At 41.3% G+C, this 17935-nt stretch overlaps 1 protein-coding gene across 1 annotated transcript in view; it reads left to right on the forward strand.

Annotated features, from left to right (window-relative positions):
* Positions 1-1362: 1362 nt before the first annotated feature.
* Positions 1363-17935, forward strand: part of LOC132892511 (dihydropyrimidinase-related protein 2-like) — a 49465-nt gene continuing 32892 nt past the window's right edge. Inside the window, exons 1-4 of the mRNA XM_060930792.1 lie at positions 1363-1397; positions 1820-2004; positions 8743-8907; positions 14041-14102. Of these exons, the coding sequence (XP_060786775.1) occupies positions 1378-1397; positions 1820-2004; positions 8743-8907; positions 14041-14102 (432 nt within the window). The 5' untranslated portion in view covers positions 1363-1377. The remainder of the gene's footprint in view (positions 1398-1819; positions 2005-8742; positions 8908-14040; positions 14103-17935) is intronic.

The raw sequence follows: 17935 nt of genomic DNA on the forward strand, positions 1-17935 counted from the left end.
AAATCTATCCTATAATCATGTATCTAAAACCTCTCAGAGACCCTGAAAATGCACCTGAGAGCATCTATTTACAAAAAATTTTCCGGAGGGCATGCCCCCGGACCCCCCTAGTTTCACTTCACACCGTTGGCGCTCAATTGTCTGTTTGTTTTTTGTTTTTTGTTTTTTTTATCATGCCAGAATTTAGGGCTTTAATTTTTTTCTGGGGAAAACACTGGTTGTCTCATTTCTTCCCTAAACTCCTTCTGATGTTCAACCTCTAAGTTTCCACCACTTAATCTTTGGGACCACTATTTCACGCTTCCTCTTTTTCACGTTCAGGCTCATCCTGCACACGGCCACTCGATGTTGTCTAGCTACACTCTCCCCTGCCATCACTTTACAGTCTCCGATCTCCTTCAGGTTACCCCTTCTGCAGTATGTAGTCCACCTGTGTAGATCTTCCTCCACTCTTAAACGTCACCATGTGCTGCTCTTTCTTCTCGAAGTATGTATTGACTATTGCCAAATTCACTCTTTGAATCAACCACTATTTGCCCTTCCACATTTCTCTCTCTTACACCATATATGCCCATCACGTCCTCATCTCCTCTGTTTCCCTCGCCAGCATGTCCGTTGAAATCTGCTCCTATCAGCACGCGCTCCTCCCTCGGTATACTTTCTACCACTTTGTCCATCTTTTCCCAGAAAGACTCCTTTTTCTTCATTCTCACATCCAACCTGTGGGGCGTACGCACAACTTCATGCCTATCACTCGGACACCCTCTTTGTTGCGGGTGGCACGGTGGTGTAGTGGTTAGCACTGTCGCCTCACAGCAAGAAGGTCCGGGTTCGAGCCCCATGGCCGGCGAGGGCCTTTCAGTGTGGAGTTTGCATGTTCTCCCCATGTCCGCGTGGGTTTTCTCCAGGTGCTCCGGTTTCCCCCACAGTCCAAAGACATGCAGGTTAGGTTAACTGGTGACTCTAAATTGACCGTAGGTGTGAAATGTGAGTGTGAATGGTTGTCTGTGTCAGCCCTGTGATGACCTGGCGACTTGTCCAGGGTGTACCCCGCCTCTCGCCCATAGTCAGCTGGGATAGGCTCCAGCTTGCCTGCGACCCTGTAGAACAGGATAAAGCGGCTAGAGATAATGAGATGAGGGGTTTTTTTTGGTTGCTAGTCAAGAAACTTTAACGGTTTCCTTGTTCCTTCTAGTGGTAGTTAAGTTCCAAAGTATGCTTTGCATGTGATGCACACAGTTGTTGTCAATCACTGCAATTATGAGCTGAAATGTTTTATGACCCTCTTCATCTTTTCTCTCCTTCCAGAGTGATGGTCTCCTTATAAAAGGGGCGAAGATTGTGAACGATGATCAGTCCTTCCATTCTGACATCTATATGGAGGATGGTGTTATTAAGTATGTTATCTATATATCTATTTTGTCATTTCTCATGGTCATCTTAAGGCAAGACTGAAAGGAAATGTTTCATACTAAGAAATCACTTTTAAACAAGTTAATCATCACAAAGTTATATATGCAACAGCACAATAAACATGCCTAGGTTGATGAAACACTTTCAGATGGAGAGGGTTGACTATTGACATTCAAGATATTCTTTGAAAAGAAATTATGTAAATATGGACAGCACAATAACAGTTATGCTTGAAACAATGCCATGCATGCTTATCACTGATTATTAGCATATCAACACCCAAACAGCTTATTTAAAAAAAAAAAATGTATTCCTTCTATATTTTTTGTTAACCACCCCCACCCACCCCCATTCTCCCTTTATTTCTTGCACCCTCTTTCTATCTTCCTTTTTCATGGCTCTTCAGGCAAATTGGGGAGAACCTCATTGTTCCCGGTGGGGTGAAGACCATTGATGCCCATGGCAGGATGCTGATCCCTGGTGGTATTGATGTGCACACCCGCTTCCAGATGCCTGACCGGGGCATGGCAGCTGCTGATGATTTCTACCAGGGCACTCGTGCTGCTCTCGCTGGGGGCACCACTATGATCAGTATGTGCAAAAATGGACTGCCTAAAAGTGACTGCATGTTTCTTTCAGTATGTAGCAATGGCTTAGGGGTTCAGCTAGGCCATGACATTTTGATCTGATATAACGACAAGTGCAATGTTTATTTTAAAATATCCATGACATCATCTCTACATTTCAGTTATGAGAAATCCAAGTTATATTCTTGTTTGGAGAGACGCAAGTTTTTATACACTTGGAAATCATCTCACGATGTGCTCTGATGGCACATTTTTCTTTTGTAGTCTTTTAGGTGGCCAAGCAGTGAATCTATGTAAGCACTCATTGGGTTTCTACCGTTTCTTATTAATCATTTTCTGGCAAGGGTGTCTATGGCAGTCTATAGAACCATATGGAAAAAAGTTTTAAATTTGGCACATTGATTAGGTACAGGCCCCTGATTCTTTTCAACAAGTTTGCACCTTGAGTGCTCTAGCACCACCAGTGGGTCAAATTTAAAGGTGCATTTATAAATGTAACTTTTGAACCGTATGCCCAGTTTTGAAAATTGAGGGACCATTGGTTTCCTTGTCTCAAATCATGTGTGGGTTTTTTTGGGTTTTTTTTTTTACCCTGGGATCTGGATATGTGGAAGTTTACTGTATTTGACAGCAAAGTCTCCAAACAGAAAGTGAGGTGATTTACCTAGAACTGTATCGTAAAAAGTTGTGAAATTTGGCACATGAATTGGGCCTGCTGCCTTGATTCTATGGAAGAAAAAGTTTCATATCTGCCCATCAAGAACTCTAGCACCACCAGTGGGTCAAAGTTGGGGGGAAATTAAAACACCTTTTTTTCAAAACTATGAGGGAATTTCAAAAATGAGCTAATGCTGGATTGGGTCAAGCTGAGTGAGGCTGCAGTCAGTGACGCCACTTTCTGCTATGTTGGATTATCTGGCATTTTCAATTTTATAAGGTGTTGTGGTTTTTTTTTTTTTTTTGGCTACTCCATGGACAAACTGTCAAACCTTTTTACCAAATTTGTATAACAAATGATCTTCAGGCAAAGCTTCACAAAAGTTATCGCTTGGATTTTTGATTCTCAAAAGCATTAGCCCATCATAGCCAGTCAAAACTGGTGGCAAAGCCACTAAACGGACCACACTAAACTAACCCATATCTCAGCAGCACTTTTATGTATCTACACTTTGGACTGACTCAAGACACTGTCCAAAGGGAGTCTGGAAAAATTTGCCCCACTTTACCACTTGGGGGCACTATAATTTTTTTTTTTTTGGGGGGGGTGGAGGTCATTACTTTTTTATATCTTTGGCCTAAAATCATGCTTCTTATTTGAAGCCATACCTTTTTAGATCCTGCAGTCTGGACATGTTGCCATACTCTGTTCTGTGATTGTATTTGACAGAGAAGCCACCAAACAGGACATGAGGCTATTTCTCAGTAATGTTTTTTGCATCGACACCAGATTTGGTGAAATGACTGAGGACTTCTCTGTGAGAGAGTCCAGTAACAATTGCCCCATTTGACTGCTCAGGGGGCTGAAATAAGGAAAAACACGTTTTTAATAATTAGTCTTTGTTTCTTTCGTCTTCAAGTCGGGTGTTTTGTGATCCTGACATCAGAACATGTTGCCATTTCTTGTTCTGAGATTGTATTCAATGGCAAAGCTGCCAGACGGGATGCAAGATCATATCTTAGGCAATCTTTTGTCATTTGACATGAAACATTGTGAGTGTATGCCTTTAACAAGGTAACATGAAGTTTCCATGGCAACTATGCCCTGTTCCCTCCTTGGCCCCCTCAACACTACTTACACACACACACACACACACACACACACACACATATATATATATATATATATATATATATATATATATATATATATATATATATACAAAAAAGTGTTTTTTTGTGTATATAATATATAAAATATTACATACACACACTGTGTGTATGTTTATATATATATATATATATATATATATATATATATATATATATATATATATATATATATAAAAAAGGTCCCTTCACTGGCTTCCAGTAAGCTATAGAATTGACTTTAAAGTATTGCTGCTGGTGTACAAATCTCTAAATGGTACAGGGCCCAATTACCTCTCTGATATGTTGCAGCGGCCTAACCCAATCAGATCTACCAGATCGCAGCAGCAAAATTTACTGGTGTGTGTGTGTGTGTGTATGTGTGTGTGTATATATATATACACACACACACACACACACATATATATATATATATATATATATATATATATATATATATATATATATATATAGTGTGTATATATATGTGTGTGTGTATGTGTGTGTGTGTATATATATATATATATATATATATATACACAATATATATGTGTGTGTGTGTATATATATATATATATCACACACACACACAATAAAATCTCCTTCTCACCCCCGGCGGGGGGGTGGTATCCATGTCATCCTCAAGCTTGGGTCCTCTACCAGAGGCCTGGGAGTTTGAGGGTTCTGCGCAGTATCTTCGATGTTCCTAGGACTGCACTCTTCTGGACTGAGGCTTCAGATGTTGTTCCTGGGATTTGCTGGAGCCACTCTCCCAGTTTGGGGGTTACTGCCCCAAGTGCCCCCACTACCACAGGGACCACGCAACCCTTGACCTTCCACATCCGTTCCAGCTGCTCTTTCAACCCTTGATACTTCTCAAGTTTCTCATGTTCCTTCTTCCTGATGTTGGCGTCAGCTGGGATCGCCACATCTATCACCACCATCCTCTTCTGCTCTTTGTCCACCACCACTATGTCCGGTTGGTTAGCCAGGATCTGTTTGTCAGTCTGGAAGCTGAAGTCCCACAGAACCTTGGCCCTGTTGTTCTCAGCCACCTTCTGTGGTATGGCCCATTGGGACTTGGGTACTTCTATTCCATACTGGTTGCAGATGTTCCTGTATACTATCCCAGCCACTTGGTTGTGCCTCTCCATGTACGCTGATCCAGCTAGCATCTTACACCCTGCTACTATGTGCTGGACTGTTTCAGGGGCTTCTTTGCACAGTCTGCATCTTGGGTCTGATCTACTCTGGTAGATCCTGGCCTCTATGGCTCTTGTGCTTATGGCCTGTTCTTGTGCTGCCATGATTAGTGCCTCTGTGCTGTCTGTCAGTCCTGCATTATCCAGCCACTGGTAGGATTTCTTGATATCAGCCACTTCCTCTATCTGACGGTGGTACATACCATGTAGGGGTTTGTCTCTCCAGGTTGTCTGTTCCTCCTCCTCCTCTGCACTCTCATCAGGGTTCTGCTGCCTGAGACATTCACTTAGCAGTTCATCCTTTGGGGCCATCTTTCTGATGTATTCTCGGATTTTCGATGTTTCATCCTGGACCGTGGTCTTGATGCTCACTAGCCCTCGGCCTCCCTCTTTCCGCTTAGTGTATAGTCTCAGGGTGCTGGACTTGGGGTGGAACCCTCCATGCATGGTGAGGAGCTTTCTCGTCTTGATATCTGTGGCTTCTATCTCCTCCTTTGGCCAGTTTATGATGCCAGCGGGGTATCTGATGACTGGTAGTGCGTACATGTTGATGGCTCGGACCTTGTTCTTACCATTCAGCTGACTTTTCAGGACCTGCCTTACTCTCTGGAGGTATTTGGCTGTGGTTGACTTCCTTGTGGCTTCTTCATTGTTTCCATTAGCCTGTGGGATGCCAAGGTACTTGTAGCTGTCTTGGATATCACCTATGTTGCCCTCTGGTAGGTCAATCCCCTCAGTCCGGATCATCTTGCCTCTCTTTGAGACCATCCGGCCACACTTGTCCAATCCGAATGACATCCCTATGTCATCGCTGTAGATCCAGGTGGTGTGGATCAGCGAGTCTATTTCTCGCTCGTTCCTGGCATACAGCTTGATGTCATCCATGTAGAGCAGGTGGCTGATTGTTGCCCCACTACGGAATCGGTACCCGTAGCCGCTCTTCGTGATGATCCGACTGGGGGGGTTCAGGGCTATGCAGAACAGCAGTGGTGATAGCGCATCTCCTTGGTATATGCCGCACTTGATGTTGACTTGGGCAATGGGTTTTGAGTTGGCCTCTAGGGTTGTCTTCCACATTTCCATTGAGTTCTGGATGAAGGTCCTTAGGTTCCTGTTGATCTTATACAGTTCCAGACATTCCAGTATCCATGTGTGTGGCATTGAGTCGTAGGCTTTCTTGTAGTCAATCCAGGCAGTGCACAGGTTGGTCTGTCTCTTCTTACAGTCTCGGGCAACTGTTCTATCGACCAGTAGCTGGTGCTTGGCTCCTCTGGTGTTACTGCCAATCCCTTTCTGTGCCTCGCTCATGTATTGAGCCACATGCTTACTCATTTTTGCTGCAATGATGCCTGACAGGGCCTTCCATGTTGTGCAGAGACAGGTAATTGGCCGGTAGTTGGATGGGATGGATCCCTTCTGGGGGTCCTTCATGATTAGGACTGTCCTGCCTTGGGTTAGCCATTCTGGGTGGGTTCCATCCCTCAGCAGCTGGTTCATCTGTGCTACTAGGCATTCATGGAGTGCAGTTAGCTTCTTCAGCCAGTATGTATGGATCATATCGGGGCCTGGTGCTGTCCAGCTCTTCATCTTTGACACTCTTTCTTGGACGTCTGCCATTGAGATGGTTACTGGTTCTTGTTCTGGGAGGTTGCTGTGGTCAGCTCTTAGGTCCACTAACCATTGGGCATCGGTGTTGTGTGATGCCGTTCTTTCCCATATGTCTTTCCAGTATTTTTCCACCTCAGCTCTTGGTGGGTCTGACCGGTTGTTGTTCCCCTGCCACTGAGAGTACACCTTGGCTGGTTCAGTGGAGAACAGCTTGTTTATTCTCCTGGCCTCTCCCTCCTTGGTGTATCTCTTCAACCGGGTGGCCAGAGCTGTTAGTCGCTGTTTGGCAGTTTCGAGTGCCTCTGGTATGGAGAGTGAGTTGTACTTCCTGGGTGCCCCTTTATTCACCATGTTCGTCTCTTCCATGGTGGATACTGTTTATGTCCCGAGCCCACCTTGTGTCCAAGCATCTCCATGATTACTGTTGCTGTACTGTGTATCAGCTTGTTGGTCTCAGTGATGGTTCTTGTGGAGATTGTCTTCAGAGCAGCAGCATTCACATCTACTAGTAGATCTTCTGAAGGTACTTGGCAACTCAGCTTCGGTATTCGTCGGGGGCTCCAGGTTTCCAGTTGGGTCACGATCTTCCTTCTCAGGCCAGCAGCTCTTGTGTTGAGGCTGTTAGGTCATTTCATTAATCTCTAGTTGTGATAGTAGATTTCGATTACGGATGTTGGAACACTGGGCTAATAGCTGTTTCTTTGTTAGCCTTGATTGTGGGTTTCGAAGTATCCAATGGTCCCACATTCGCTGCATGTATCCCCTCTCTCTGGGACTGCTTGTATAGTAGCATTCCAGCAACTCCGTATTTTCTGTCCTCGTCCATCGATGTCTTGTTCCAGTAGCCCATTTCTCATCAGTTTGCCCTGGTTCCCTAGCAACTGACGTCTGAGCCGGTATGACTCTATCAGTTATGTCTTCACTCATTCCTGAGGTAGGCTGATATATCATGAAGGGTCTTGCCTAAGGACCCTTACTGGATGATGTTTTGCCCCGACCGGGATTCGAACCCCGATCTCCTGCGTCATAGTCAGTGAGCATTACCACTGTACTATCCAGCTGTATACACTATATATATATATATATATATATATATATATATATATATATATATTGTGTATATTTTTATATATATATTGTGTATATTTTTATATTTATATATATATATATATATATATATATATATATATATATATATATATATATAAAAATACACACACAAAATATATATATATATATATATATATATATATATATATATATATATATATATATATATATATTAGTGTGTATATTTTTTTGTACGTACGTACGTGTGTGTGTATATAGGTAGTCCTCGACTTGCAACTGCGTTTGGTTACGACTGACCGGTCGTAAACCAATCTGGTCGTAAGTCGGCCTATGTTAAATGAACGTAAGTATATTGTGATGTGTAATGATATTGTAATCATCTTAAAGTCTTTATTTTATCAACATTTTTCTTATTTCATTACCTTGGCTCATTATTTGGTTTAAGTCAAACACTGCATACTACACTGCATATAGTGCAATTCGTTTAATTTGTGCAAAACAAAAAATACGAAATACAGGTGTGAAAAATAAACATTTTAGTTTGAAACATACCAAAATACAAATGTAAAACATAGCAAAATACAAAACTTAGTGACCGCTGGCATCACTGGTGCTTGGCTGTGGGTAGTCTACGTCATCATCAGCTGTTGCAGCGCTCGGGCTGGCGGGAGGATTTGCTATTTTCATAAACCAGGAGCTGGGGCCGAAACTATATGACGGAGTGCGCGAGGGAGCGTGAGTGAGACTGCGCGTGTGCCTGGAGCTGGGGCGGAAACTGTCGTACGCTTAGCTAGCTCAGCTGGGAAACACTTGCCAGTCATAACCAGACGGTTGTAAAGTCGATCGCTTGTAAGTTGCATAGTTTGTAAGTCGACGACTACGTGTATGTGTATATATATTTTTAAAATGAGTTGTACTGTTTCACCCCCATTTAATATTGTATAGTATTGCTGTTTTGCCTTTTCTCACACTTTTGCTTCGTCACCCTCAATCTCAATAAATTAATTGAAATAATGATTAATAAAAGGAGCATTGTGCGTGTGTGTGCACTGCAGTTGACCATGTGGTTCCAGAGCCAGGTGTTAGCCTTATATCTGCATTTAACCAGTGGAGGGAATGGGCGGAGAGCAAGTCATGCTGTGATTACTCACTCCATGTGGACCTCACTGAGTGGCACAAGGGCATGCAGCAGGAGATGGAGACCCTGGTGAAGGACCATGGTAACATTTACATACACTAGTATACATTTCACACTCCATTACATGCTATCCCACTGAAAATCTTTATCTTCCTGAAATTCTGTTACCAGTGTAGTAGGGTTGCCAGTTCGGCATGAAAAAAAACCCCAGCTCAATGGTCAATAGTGTGCCCAATTCCAAAACTCAAGTTCTGAGCCTTCTAAACAACATATTGCTTACAATTGTGACTTCCATTGATAAATGTTTCTCACTATATTGCATGTTACTTATTTTATTAGTTATATATTTCATGAAGTTTATAATGTAGATATAGATTATTAACATAAGTTTATACACATCTCCAATGGATATTTGTGTCAGCTGAGTGGCTCTTGTGGTTCAAAAAAAAATAATAATTATACTCACTATCCAATATGTTACGAACACCTGTTCACCCACACATTCATGCAGTTATCTCATCAGCCAGCCTTGCGGCAGCAACGCACTGCAAGAAAATAATGCAAATACAGGCGAAGAACTTCAGGTCCTCTTCACCACACATCAGAATGAAGAAAAGATGTGATCTGTGACTTTATCATGGCATGGTTATTGGTTGGGGCTGGTTTGAGTAGTTTAGAAACTGCCCTCTCCTCCTAGGAATTTCACACACAACAGTCTCTAGAGTTTACACAGAAGGGTGCAAAAAATGAAAAAAACATCCTGCATGCTGAAATGCTTTGTTGAGAGAGATCAGAGGAGAATGACCAGGCTGGTTTGAGCTGGGAAAAAGTCTATAGCAACTCAAATAAGCACTCTATATAACTGTGGTGAGCAGAAAAGCATCTCAGTGCACCACACAACAAACCTTGAAGTGGATGGGCAACAGTGGCAAAAGATCACACTGGTTCTTCACTGACCACTCCGGTCAGTGAAGAGCATGAATTTGAAGCTATCTTTGGTACAGACTCTTGGAAACTGGACAGGTGAAGACTGAAAAAGAGACCAGGGGATTGATTTTTTTTTTTTAAGCTATTTATTTATTTAAATAATTATCTTCAACTGCACAGTTTCAGTGAGCATGTGCCCATGATAGCCTCAGATTCCTGTTCTTGGCTGTGGTACCCAACATGGTCTTTTACTGTTGTTGCCTATCCACCTAAAGATTTGATGTTTTGGGCATGCTGAGAGGCTTTTCTGCTCACCATGGTTGTAAAGAGTGATTGAGTATATCCTTCCTGGCAGCTTGAACCAATCTGGGCATTTTCCTCTGACTTCTCTCAGCAATGCATTTCCACCCACAGAAATGCTTCTCATGTAATGTCTTTTTATTTTTTTGTTTAATTTTTTTTGAACCATTTTGTGTAAACTCTAGAGACGTGTGTGTGAGTGAAAATCCCAGGAGATCAGCAGTTTCTAAAATACTTGAAGTCACCCAGCTGGTAATATCCATTGCCACAAGCAAATTCACAGAGATCACACTTCATTCTGTTTGATGTGAATATTACCTGACGCTCTTGACCTGTATCTGTATTACACTTTATGCACTGCTTTTTATTACTAAATTTTATGCATTGTATTGCTGCCACATGATTGGCTGATTCAATGACTATGAATGTGCAGGTGTTCCTAATAAAGTGGATGGTGAATGTCCAACCCCTTTTACACAGTCTGTTCAAGGTGGGAATCTCGCACCTTTTATTTCGCCTCGAGGTCTGTATAAAACAACTGAATGTGGAACCATTGATAGTAAGGCCTAATGGTTAGAGAAGCAGCTTTGGGACCAAAAGGTTGCTGGTTCAATTCCCTGGACCAACAGGAATGGCTGAAATGCCCTTGAGCAAGGCACCTAACCCCCAACTGCTCCCTAGGCTGCTCTGGGTATGTTGTACGTTGCTCTGGATAAGTGTGTCTGCTAAATGCTTGTAATGAAATGGAATGGAGGCAAGTTCAGCATCTGTGTAAAAGGGACAGCTGGCATTGTGGAACAGGGTTGTGACGTTTTGACTTCTTTCTAAAATCAATGTGAATTCAAGCGTTTGTTTATGGTGTCTAAGGTCCACATGCCTTTTTACCTCAAATTGCTTCCTACTTCTCCATTTTCTCTGAGAACATATGTGTTTACACAGCAACTTTGCTGGCATTTGAAGAGTAGTATAAATGTGCATGGCTAATAAAAGCACCAACACTGCGTTCATCCACCGTTCTTGTTTTGAAAGCAACACCAGTATGCTCGGGGTATTTTGTATTTCTGACGTGTGTTGTGCCTCTGGTTGTGGAATGCCGGCACACTGCGTAAAAATACACGTTGGTGCGGCTATATGCCGACTTTGTTTGGTTAAGTGTAATCAACCAGAGCTGGAATATCAGAATTACTTTATTAATCCCCGGAGGGACATTCAACTTTGCTACCAAGCTCCTGAATCAGAGAAGTAGTAAACTTATCTAAAAATAGAAGATAAAATCATCTGAAAAAAGAATAAATAAAATAAATTTTAAATAAGTTCAATAACTTGAAGTAAAAGCAAAATGAAGTGATTCTATATACAATGATTCATATATACAGTACATATATTGCACCTGAGTTAAGGATACAGTATACCTCCGGGGTGTTAAACATATGGCCCACGGGCCGGATCCGGCCCGCTAGATGGTTTAATCCGGCCCCAGACTTGTAGAGAGAGAATTTCTAAGGATGTAAAAAAAAAAAAAAAGAGAGAGAGAAAGTAAATATCTAGCCCATTCCTGTGACGACTTATGAATTTTTAAAGAAATAACCGAAATGCTCAATTCAGCCGCTAGGGGCAGCCAAAAAAAGCAGCACTGACATAACGAGATCAGGAAATAAACAGCACATTTTAGCAACGTGCCCAGATATGCTGTCTGATTCCATGAATGGCAGTCTTGCCTCACCACTATTAAGTTGCTATCAAGAGTGATACCCCCATTACCAAAATGTCTTTGTCAAAAAGAAGAAAAGTTGACGTAGAGTGCAGAGTTTTCCAGGAAAAATGGACTGGGTATTTATTCAGAGGTGAATACAAAACCAGTGTGCTTGGTATGTAATCAACAGGTTCCAGTGCTCAAAGAATATAATATTCGGTACCACTATGAGACTCATCGTAAAGGAAAAACTTCACAATTTGTATGGACAGTTAAGAAAAGAGAAGATAAACAAATTGTTAGCTGGTCTGAAGAAACAGCAGTCTGCATTTACTCGCAGCCGTGAGGTCAGTGATGGAGCAGTGAAAGCTAGCTACCTTATTGCAAACGAATTGGTGCAAGCATCCAAGCCATTTTCTGATGGTGAACTCATGAAAAAATGCATGCTGAAGGCTGCAGAAGTCGTGTGCCCTGAAAAGCAATCTGCCTTTGCCAACATTAGTCTATCGAGGAACACTACTGCAGATAGGGTTGAAGATCTCTCACGAGACTTGGGCAACCAAATGAATGACAAAATCAAGTAATTTATTGTATTTTCGGTTGCAATTGATGAGAGCACCGATGTCACAGATGTTGCACAACTGTGCATATTTATTCGTGGTGTTGATGAGACTTTGACCGTCACTGAGGAGTTCCTTGAGTTGGTGCCTATGAAGGACACTACAACAGTGAATGGCATATTCAGCTCTCTCGTTAGAGCGCTGGACAAGGTCGGAGTGGACTGGTCCCGTGCTGTCAGTTTGGCTACAGATGGCACCCCATCGATGGTCGAGAGAAAGGCAGGCGTTGCGACAAAATTCAGAGAGAAAGTGCAGGCCGCAAACAGAGGACAAGATGTTTGGGCATTTCACATTTATTTATTTATTTTAATATATAAAATTGTGTGTACACTATTTTCTTTATTTAAAAAAAAAAAGCATACTGAATTGACAGATACAATTGTCATCTCATGTCATTATCTCTAGCCGCTTTATCCTTCTACAGGGTCGCAGGCAAGCTGGAGCCTATCCCAGCTGACTACGGGCGAAAGGCGGGGTACACCCTGGACAAGTCGCCAGGTCATCACAGGGCTGACACATAGACACAGACAACCATTCACACTCACATTCACAATTGTCATATATGGAAAAAAAAAACAGAAGCCAAAATAACACTACTGCACAAGAGAACCACCAGTCTTCTTGTAGAGCAGGGATGGGCAACTTGCATGATAAAGAGGGCCACAATTTTTCATCACCATCAGAGGCCCACATGGCCGCGCACTTCAACTAATCAGATATGAGAGAAGTTACAAAATAATTTTAAATAAGAACAAAATATTTGTATATTCTTTTGTCTATGTTTATTGAGCCAACATACATTTATTTAATATTTTCCACACTGAAATGCATTTTTAACATGATGCTCTTGTCTTGTTAAACGACAAACAAGTTTGTTTTAAAAGAAACAAAGTGCTCACGTTCAATGAGGCACAAAACTTAAAAAAAAAAAAAACAGCAGCCCAACATTAAGTACAACTTAATGAGATACTTGTGGTTTTGCCTGCTGGCGTACAATAGACTGGATAATGTCAATCTTTGTGCATCCAATCTGCATCAAATGAAAGAGTATCATCCGTGAGTCTGTTCCTCTCTTTTGACTTGATGTGCTTCATTGTTGAAAAGCTACCCTCTCAAATGTAAGTGCTCCCAAACATGCTGGCCATTGACAGCAAAATCTCTGAGGAGTGGAAAACGTGCCTCTGGTAGCAGTCTCCAAAATGAAATTCCCCTCTCATTGCGCTTTGCTTGAAAATACGGATCTGATTGCAACTCTTATAGGAAGCGCCCTCTATCGGTCAACAGTGTAATTACAACGGTTAAAAAAAAGGCCGCGGTTAATTTTTTTTTCCTGATAATTAATAATAATTAATAAATGATCTACGGGCCGCACTGAGTAAGGAGGCGGGCCGCCAGTTGCCCATCCCTGTTGTAGAGCAATGTAATATAATTACAGAATATGGTTTACAGAAATCACATTGCATAAAGTTATAGATAACAAAGCACAGTATTATAATGCAATGTGATTATAAGGCAATGCACTAGTATGACTAACTGATGCACTTAAATTATTATTACCATTTCATTACTAGTGTTTTCCAAGATCTCGTAAGTTTCTAAAGATTTAGAAGTAGCATGTTTCATCTATCTCTGTTTTTGGTAAAATCTGATTCATGTATCTGTTTTCTTTGTGCAGGTGTCAACTCTTTCCTGGTCTATTTGGCCTATAAGGATGTTTTCCAGTTTAATGATTCCCAGGTATAATTGTAATGCTTTGGAAAAAAAAATATTGTTGTATCCATATATTAAAAATGCTTATTGCTAAAATATTATCAAGGGAGCTTATTGTTTCAGCAAATGGAGGGCTTGTCATGAAATTATCATTGGATCTGATATATTGAAAGGACTTTCAGCAGAAAGTGCCGAATGTATTGAAGTCTCTGGGGTAATGTCCAGCATGCAGTAAAATGCTTTACACCACAGTGCTGTTAAATTCTCAAATCTGATGGCATTGATTTAATTTTTTATAACAGCATGGCTCAGACAATAGTTCTCACTGTAATTCAAATGAAAAGTTTATATTAATGTGCTCATTCTAAAATTTTGTTTCTGTATTAACTAGAGTAACTCATTCACAGGGACTTGTATGGGAGATACTCTACATAGTCTAAGGGCGTATTCACACCTACGTTGTTTGGTCCGGACCAAACGACTAAACGAACCAAATTTCCCTTGGTCCGGACCTTTTGGGTTGGTCTGAATACAAACCACCGAACTCTGGTCCGGACCAAACAAGCGGACCGAGACCGAGCTACAAGGTCGGACTCAGTCCGGACCAAAGGAACTCTGGTGCGGACCTTTGGGAGGTGTGAAAGCAGACCGGACCTAATCTGACAGTTTTGCTTTTTTGTACCTCGGGAGCTTCCGTCGTTTGTCGAGCATTATGGGAAACAGAGTCTTGACACTCCACCGCAAAGTGCAAACACTGTTTCGGTTGTCAAGGGAACCTTACAACAGTCGTTCAGTCATTCAGACCAGTGGTAGGCTAGACTACAGAGTACAAAAAATGAGTAGGGGGCAAACGTGGGCCGAGGAAGAAACGCGTACCTTTGTGGATATATGGGCAGATGTCCACATATCTGAGCTTTTGGAGAGAACGCACAAACATGCTGACGTGTTTGCTGTATTCAGTGAGAAAATGGAGAAGGGGTTCACGCGCTCCCCAGAACAATGTCGGCTAAAAGTGAAGAAACTCCGTCAGACCTACATTAAAATCAGGGACATTCTTTCAAAAAGTGGCGGTACTAGCGACGCAAAAAAGAAATTCATCTATTACGATGGATAAGGCGAATATCCCGACACATACCGGTACCTCCTCCATCTTGCGTGAAGAGCCAGAACTGTCACAACATGATGTGCGCTCATCAGCGCTATCCTCCGTAGCCACCTTGCCCTTTGAAGTCATTGTTGATAAATTACTTGTACAACAGCATAGTAATCGCACAACTGTGAAAACAGTAAAAACTGGAAAAAACATATAGCTTTGATGACATTAAAAAGAATAACAGCACGGAAAGCCTCCATGACTACTTTTGAACTTAATGCTTTGTGCGCGTGTCGTCTCTGACCAATAGCTGAACGACCTCAGGGCGTGTGGCTTTGTTGACAGATTTTGGTCCACTTACTAAAATGTACAGTGTGAAAGCGAACCGCACCAAAATGAAAAAATAAAAAAAACATTTGGTTTGGACCAAAGCAAGTGAACTATCGAACTATCCTGGTCTGAATACACCCTAAGGCTGATAATAAATGGGGGGGACTTATTTACCAAAAAAAGGCAAGAAGCTTTCTGTTTGGAAACATTAATATTTATAGGAGTCTTTGTGTGTTGCAATATTCATAAGTTTTATGCAACAGGAGAGTTTTCAGGACAGAGGTTTCTCTGTAACACAACTCTGTAACCAGCTGTTTTTGTTTGTTTTTAAATTGAGAGAGAGAACTGAGGGATGAGACATTTTGTTACAGGGCATTGAATGTGACTATAAATGGTTAGACAGTGTCATTTCAGAAAAAAAATCGCCATTGTTTGGAAATTTGCTATGGTATAACAGGAGTAAAACACTTCGTGGGGAAGTCATGGCCTAATGGTTAGAGAAACAGCTTTGGGACCAAAAGGTTGCTGGTTTGATTCCCCAGACTAGCAGGATTGACTTAAGTGCCCTTGAGCAAGGCACCTAACCCCCAACCGCTCCGGCAAGAGTGGTGGCGTACCTTGTGTCTGATTAGCCAAAAGAAAAACTGATGATGTGATCATCAGTTCGGGCATTGAACCCGACCAACTGAATTGAAAACACTTGAGGATGCACTGTTAGAGGAAAATGCTCCACTTTTGGGTGATCCCATGTGGTTTTTGTTTTTTCTTCTTCTTGCTTACCAAGCTATAGATCTAGCTTCGTGCAATACAGAATAGTGTTTTTTTTTTTTTTGTTTTTGTTTTTTTGTTAGTTAGTCTTGAGTGTCAGCAGATTCTCCGATATCCAGTCATTGAGCTCAAAAGTCTTTTCGTGCAAGTCTTTTAGCACAAACCCTAAAGTCATTGAGCACAATTGTTGTAAACAACCCTGAACGTGCCCAAGTGTCAAGCATTTGGGCGTAAAAAATAAGCCCAATCATTGAAGCAGTGAACATGCACAAGTAAGCAGGGAGCACACTCACCCAGAATTTGGGGGCATTTTGCTGCTTTTAAACTCCATTGTGTGTGTGGGGGGGCACGTTCACCACCTAAAAAATGTAATTTTTTTTTCTTGCATTTTTGACATGCTTTTGTGTGTTTTTATTCACTGAGGAAAACGATCTTTTTAGAAGGGAAGAATTGTGTTGCTATGGCACCAGGATTGTTTACTAGTATCTGTCAGTACTGCATATGTATTATCTAGCGGAGTGAGATTTAAACTTCATAAAAGTGAAGTCTTGTGTATTTTGATGTCAGTAAAAATCACATGGTAACAGAATTTCGGATTAGATTTTTAGAATTAGAAGTCTTTATCACATGTACGTTACAAACCTGGAAGTCGACTGTAGCTAAACTGGTGTCCTGTGTTAAATTGTTTGAAGGGAGAATTGGTGACGAACATGCAGGCTGCATCAAACATGGCCGTTTCAAAATGGTGGAGTGGCAAAATACAATCACTCCTATTTGATTGGAATCTCAGCAATTTCCATAAAAATTCCATCAAACATCTTTAAACATTATCAGTAGGTATTTATAATAAAGATTAAATTTTCTTAGAACTTGTGCAAAGGGACTTTAGAGTTGTGCTTAAAGACTTTTGTGAAAAGACTTGTGCTAAATGACCATAAACCATTTCTCCAATCTTTGTTTCTCAGTTCATCCTACAACTATCTAGTACTTGCTTCTGGTTTATTGGTAAAAACCTGGTGTTGCTCATAGGGTTTGGTATCTCAATGTACACTACCTGGCCAAAAAAAGTCACTATTTGGATTTAAATAAACAAATAATTAAGAGCCTTTGGTTGGATAATTATTACTGCAGTGATTGTTTCAGCTGGTAACAATTCCTTTAACTCTAACTGATGCAGTGAGTAGCTTCTCATTTCTTAAATAAACATGTTCGAAGGCATATCCCGTGGTCATGGAAAAGATTTTACTGTGTTGCAGAAAGTTCAAATTATTAGCCTACATCAAGCAAGAAAACAACTAAGAAGATTGCTGAAATAACGAATTGGGTTAAGAACTGTCCAGTACATAATTAAAACCTGGAAGGATAATGGTGAACCATCAACATTGTGGAAGAAATGTGGTCGGGAAAAAAATCTTGACTGACCATGATTGGAGGTCACTTAAACGCTTGAAGTCAAATCATTAAAAAAAAAAAGACAGGGGACACTGCTATGTTTAATAATGAAAAGAAGAGCATTTACACACAATGCAACGAGAACTCCTAGGATTTGGACTAAACAGTTGTGTGACCAGAAGAAAACGATTGTTGGTGAGACTAATAAGAAGAAAGAAGAAAAGGCTTCAACTTCTGTTGGATTGGACTGTGGAGCAAGGGGGGAAAGGTCATGTGG

Source organism: Neoarius graeffei, chromosome 10 (assembly GCF_027579695.1).
Source record: "Neoarius graeffei isolate fNeoGra1 chromosome 10, fNeoGra1.pri, whole genome shotgun sequence".
In the NCBI taxonomy this organism is placed as follows: Eukaryota; Metazoa; Chordata; class Actinopteri; order Siluriformes; family Ariidae; genus Neoarius; species Neoarius graeffei.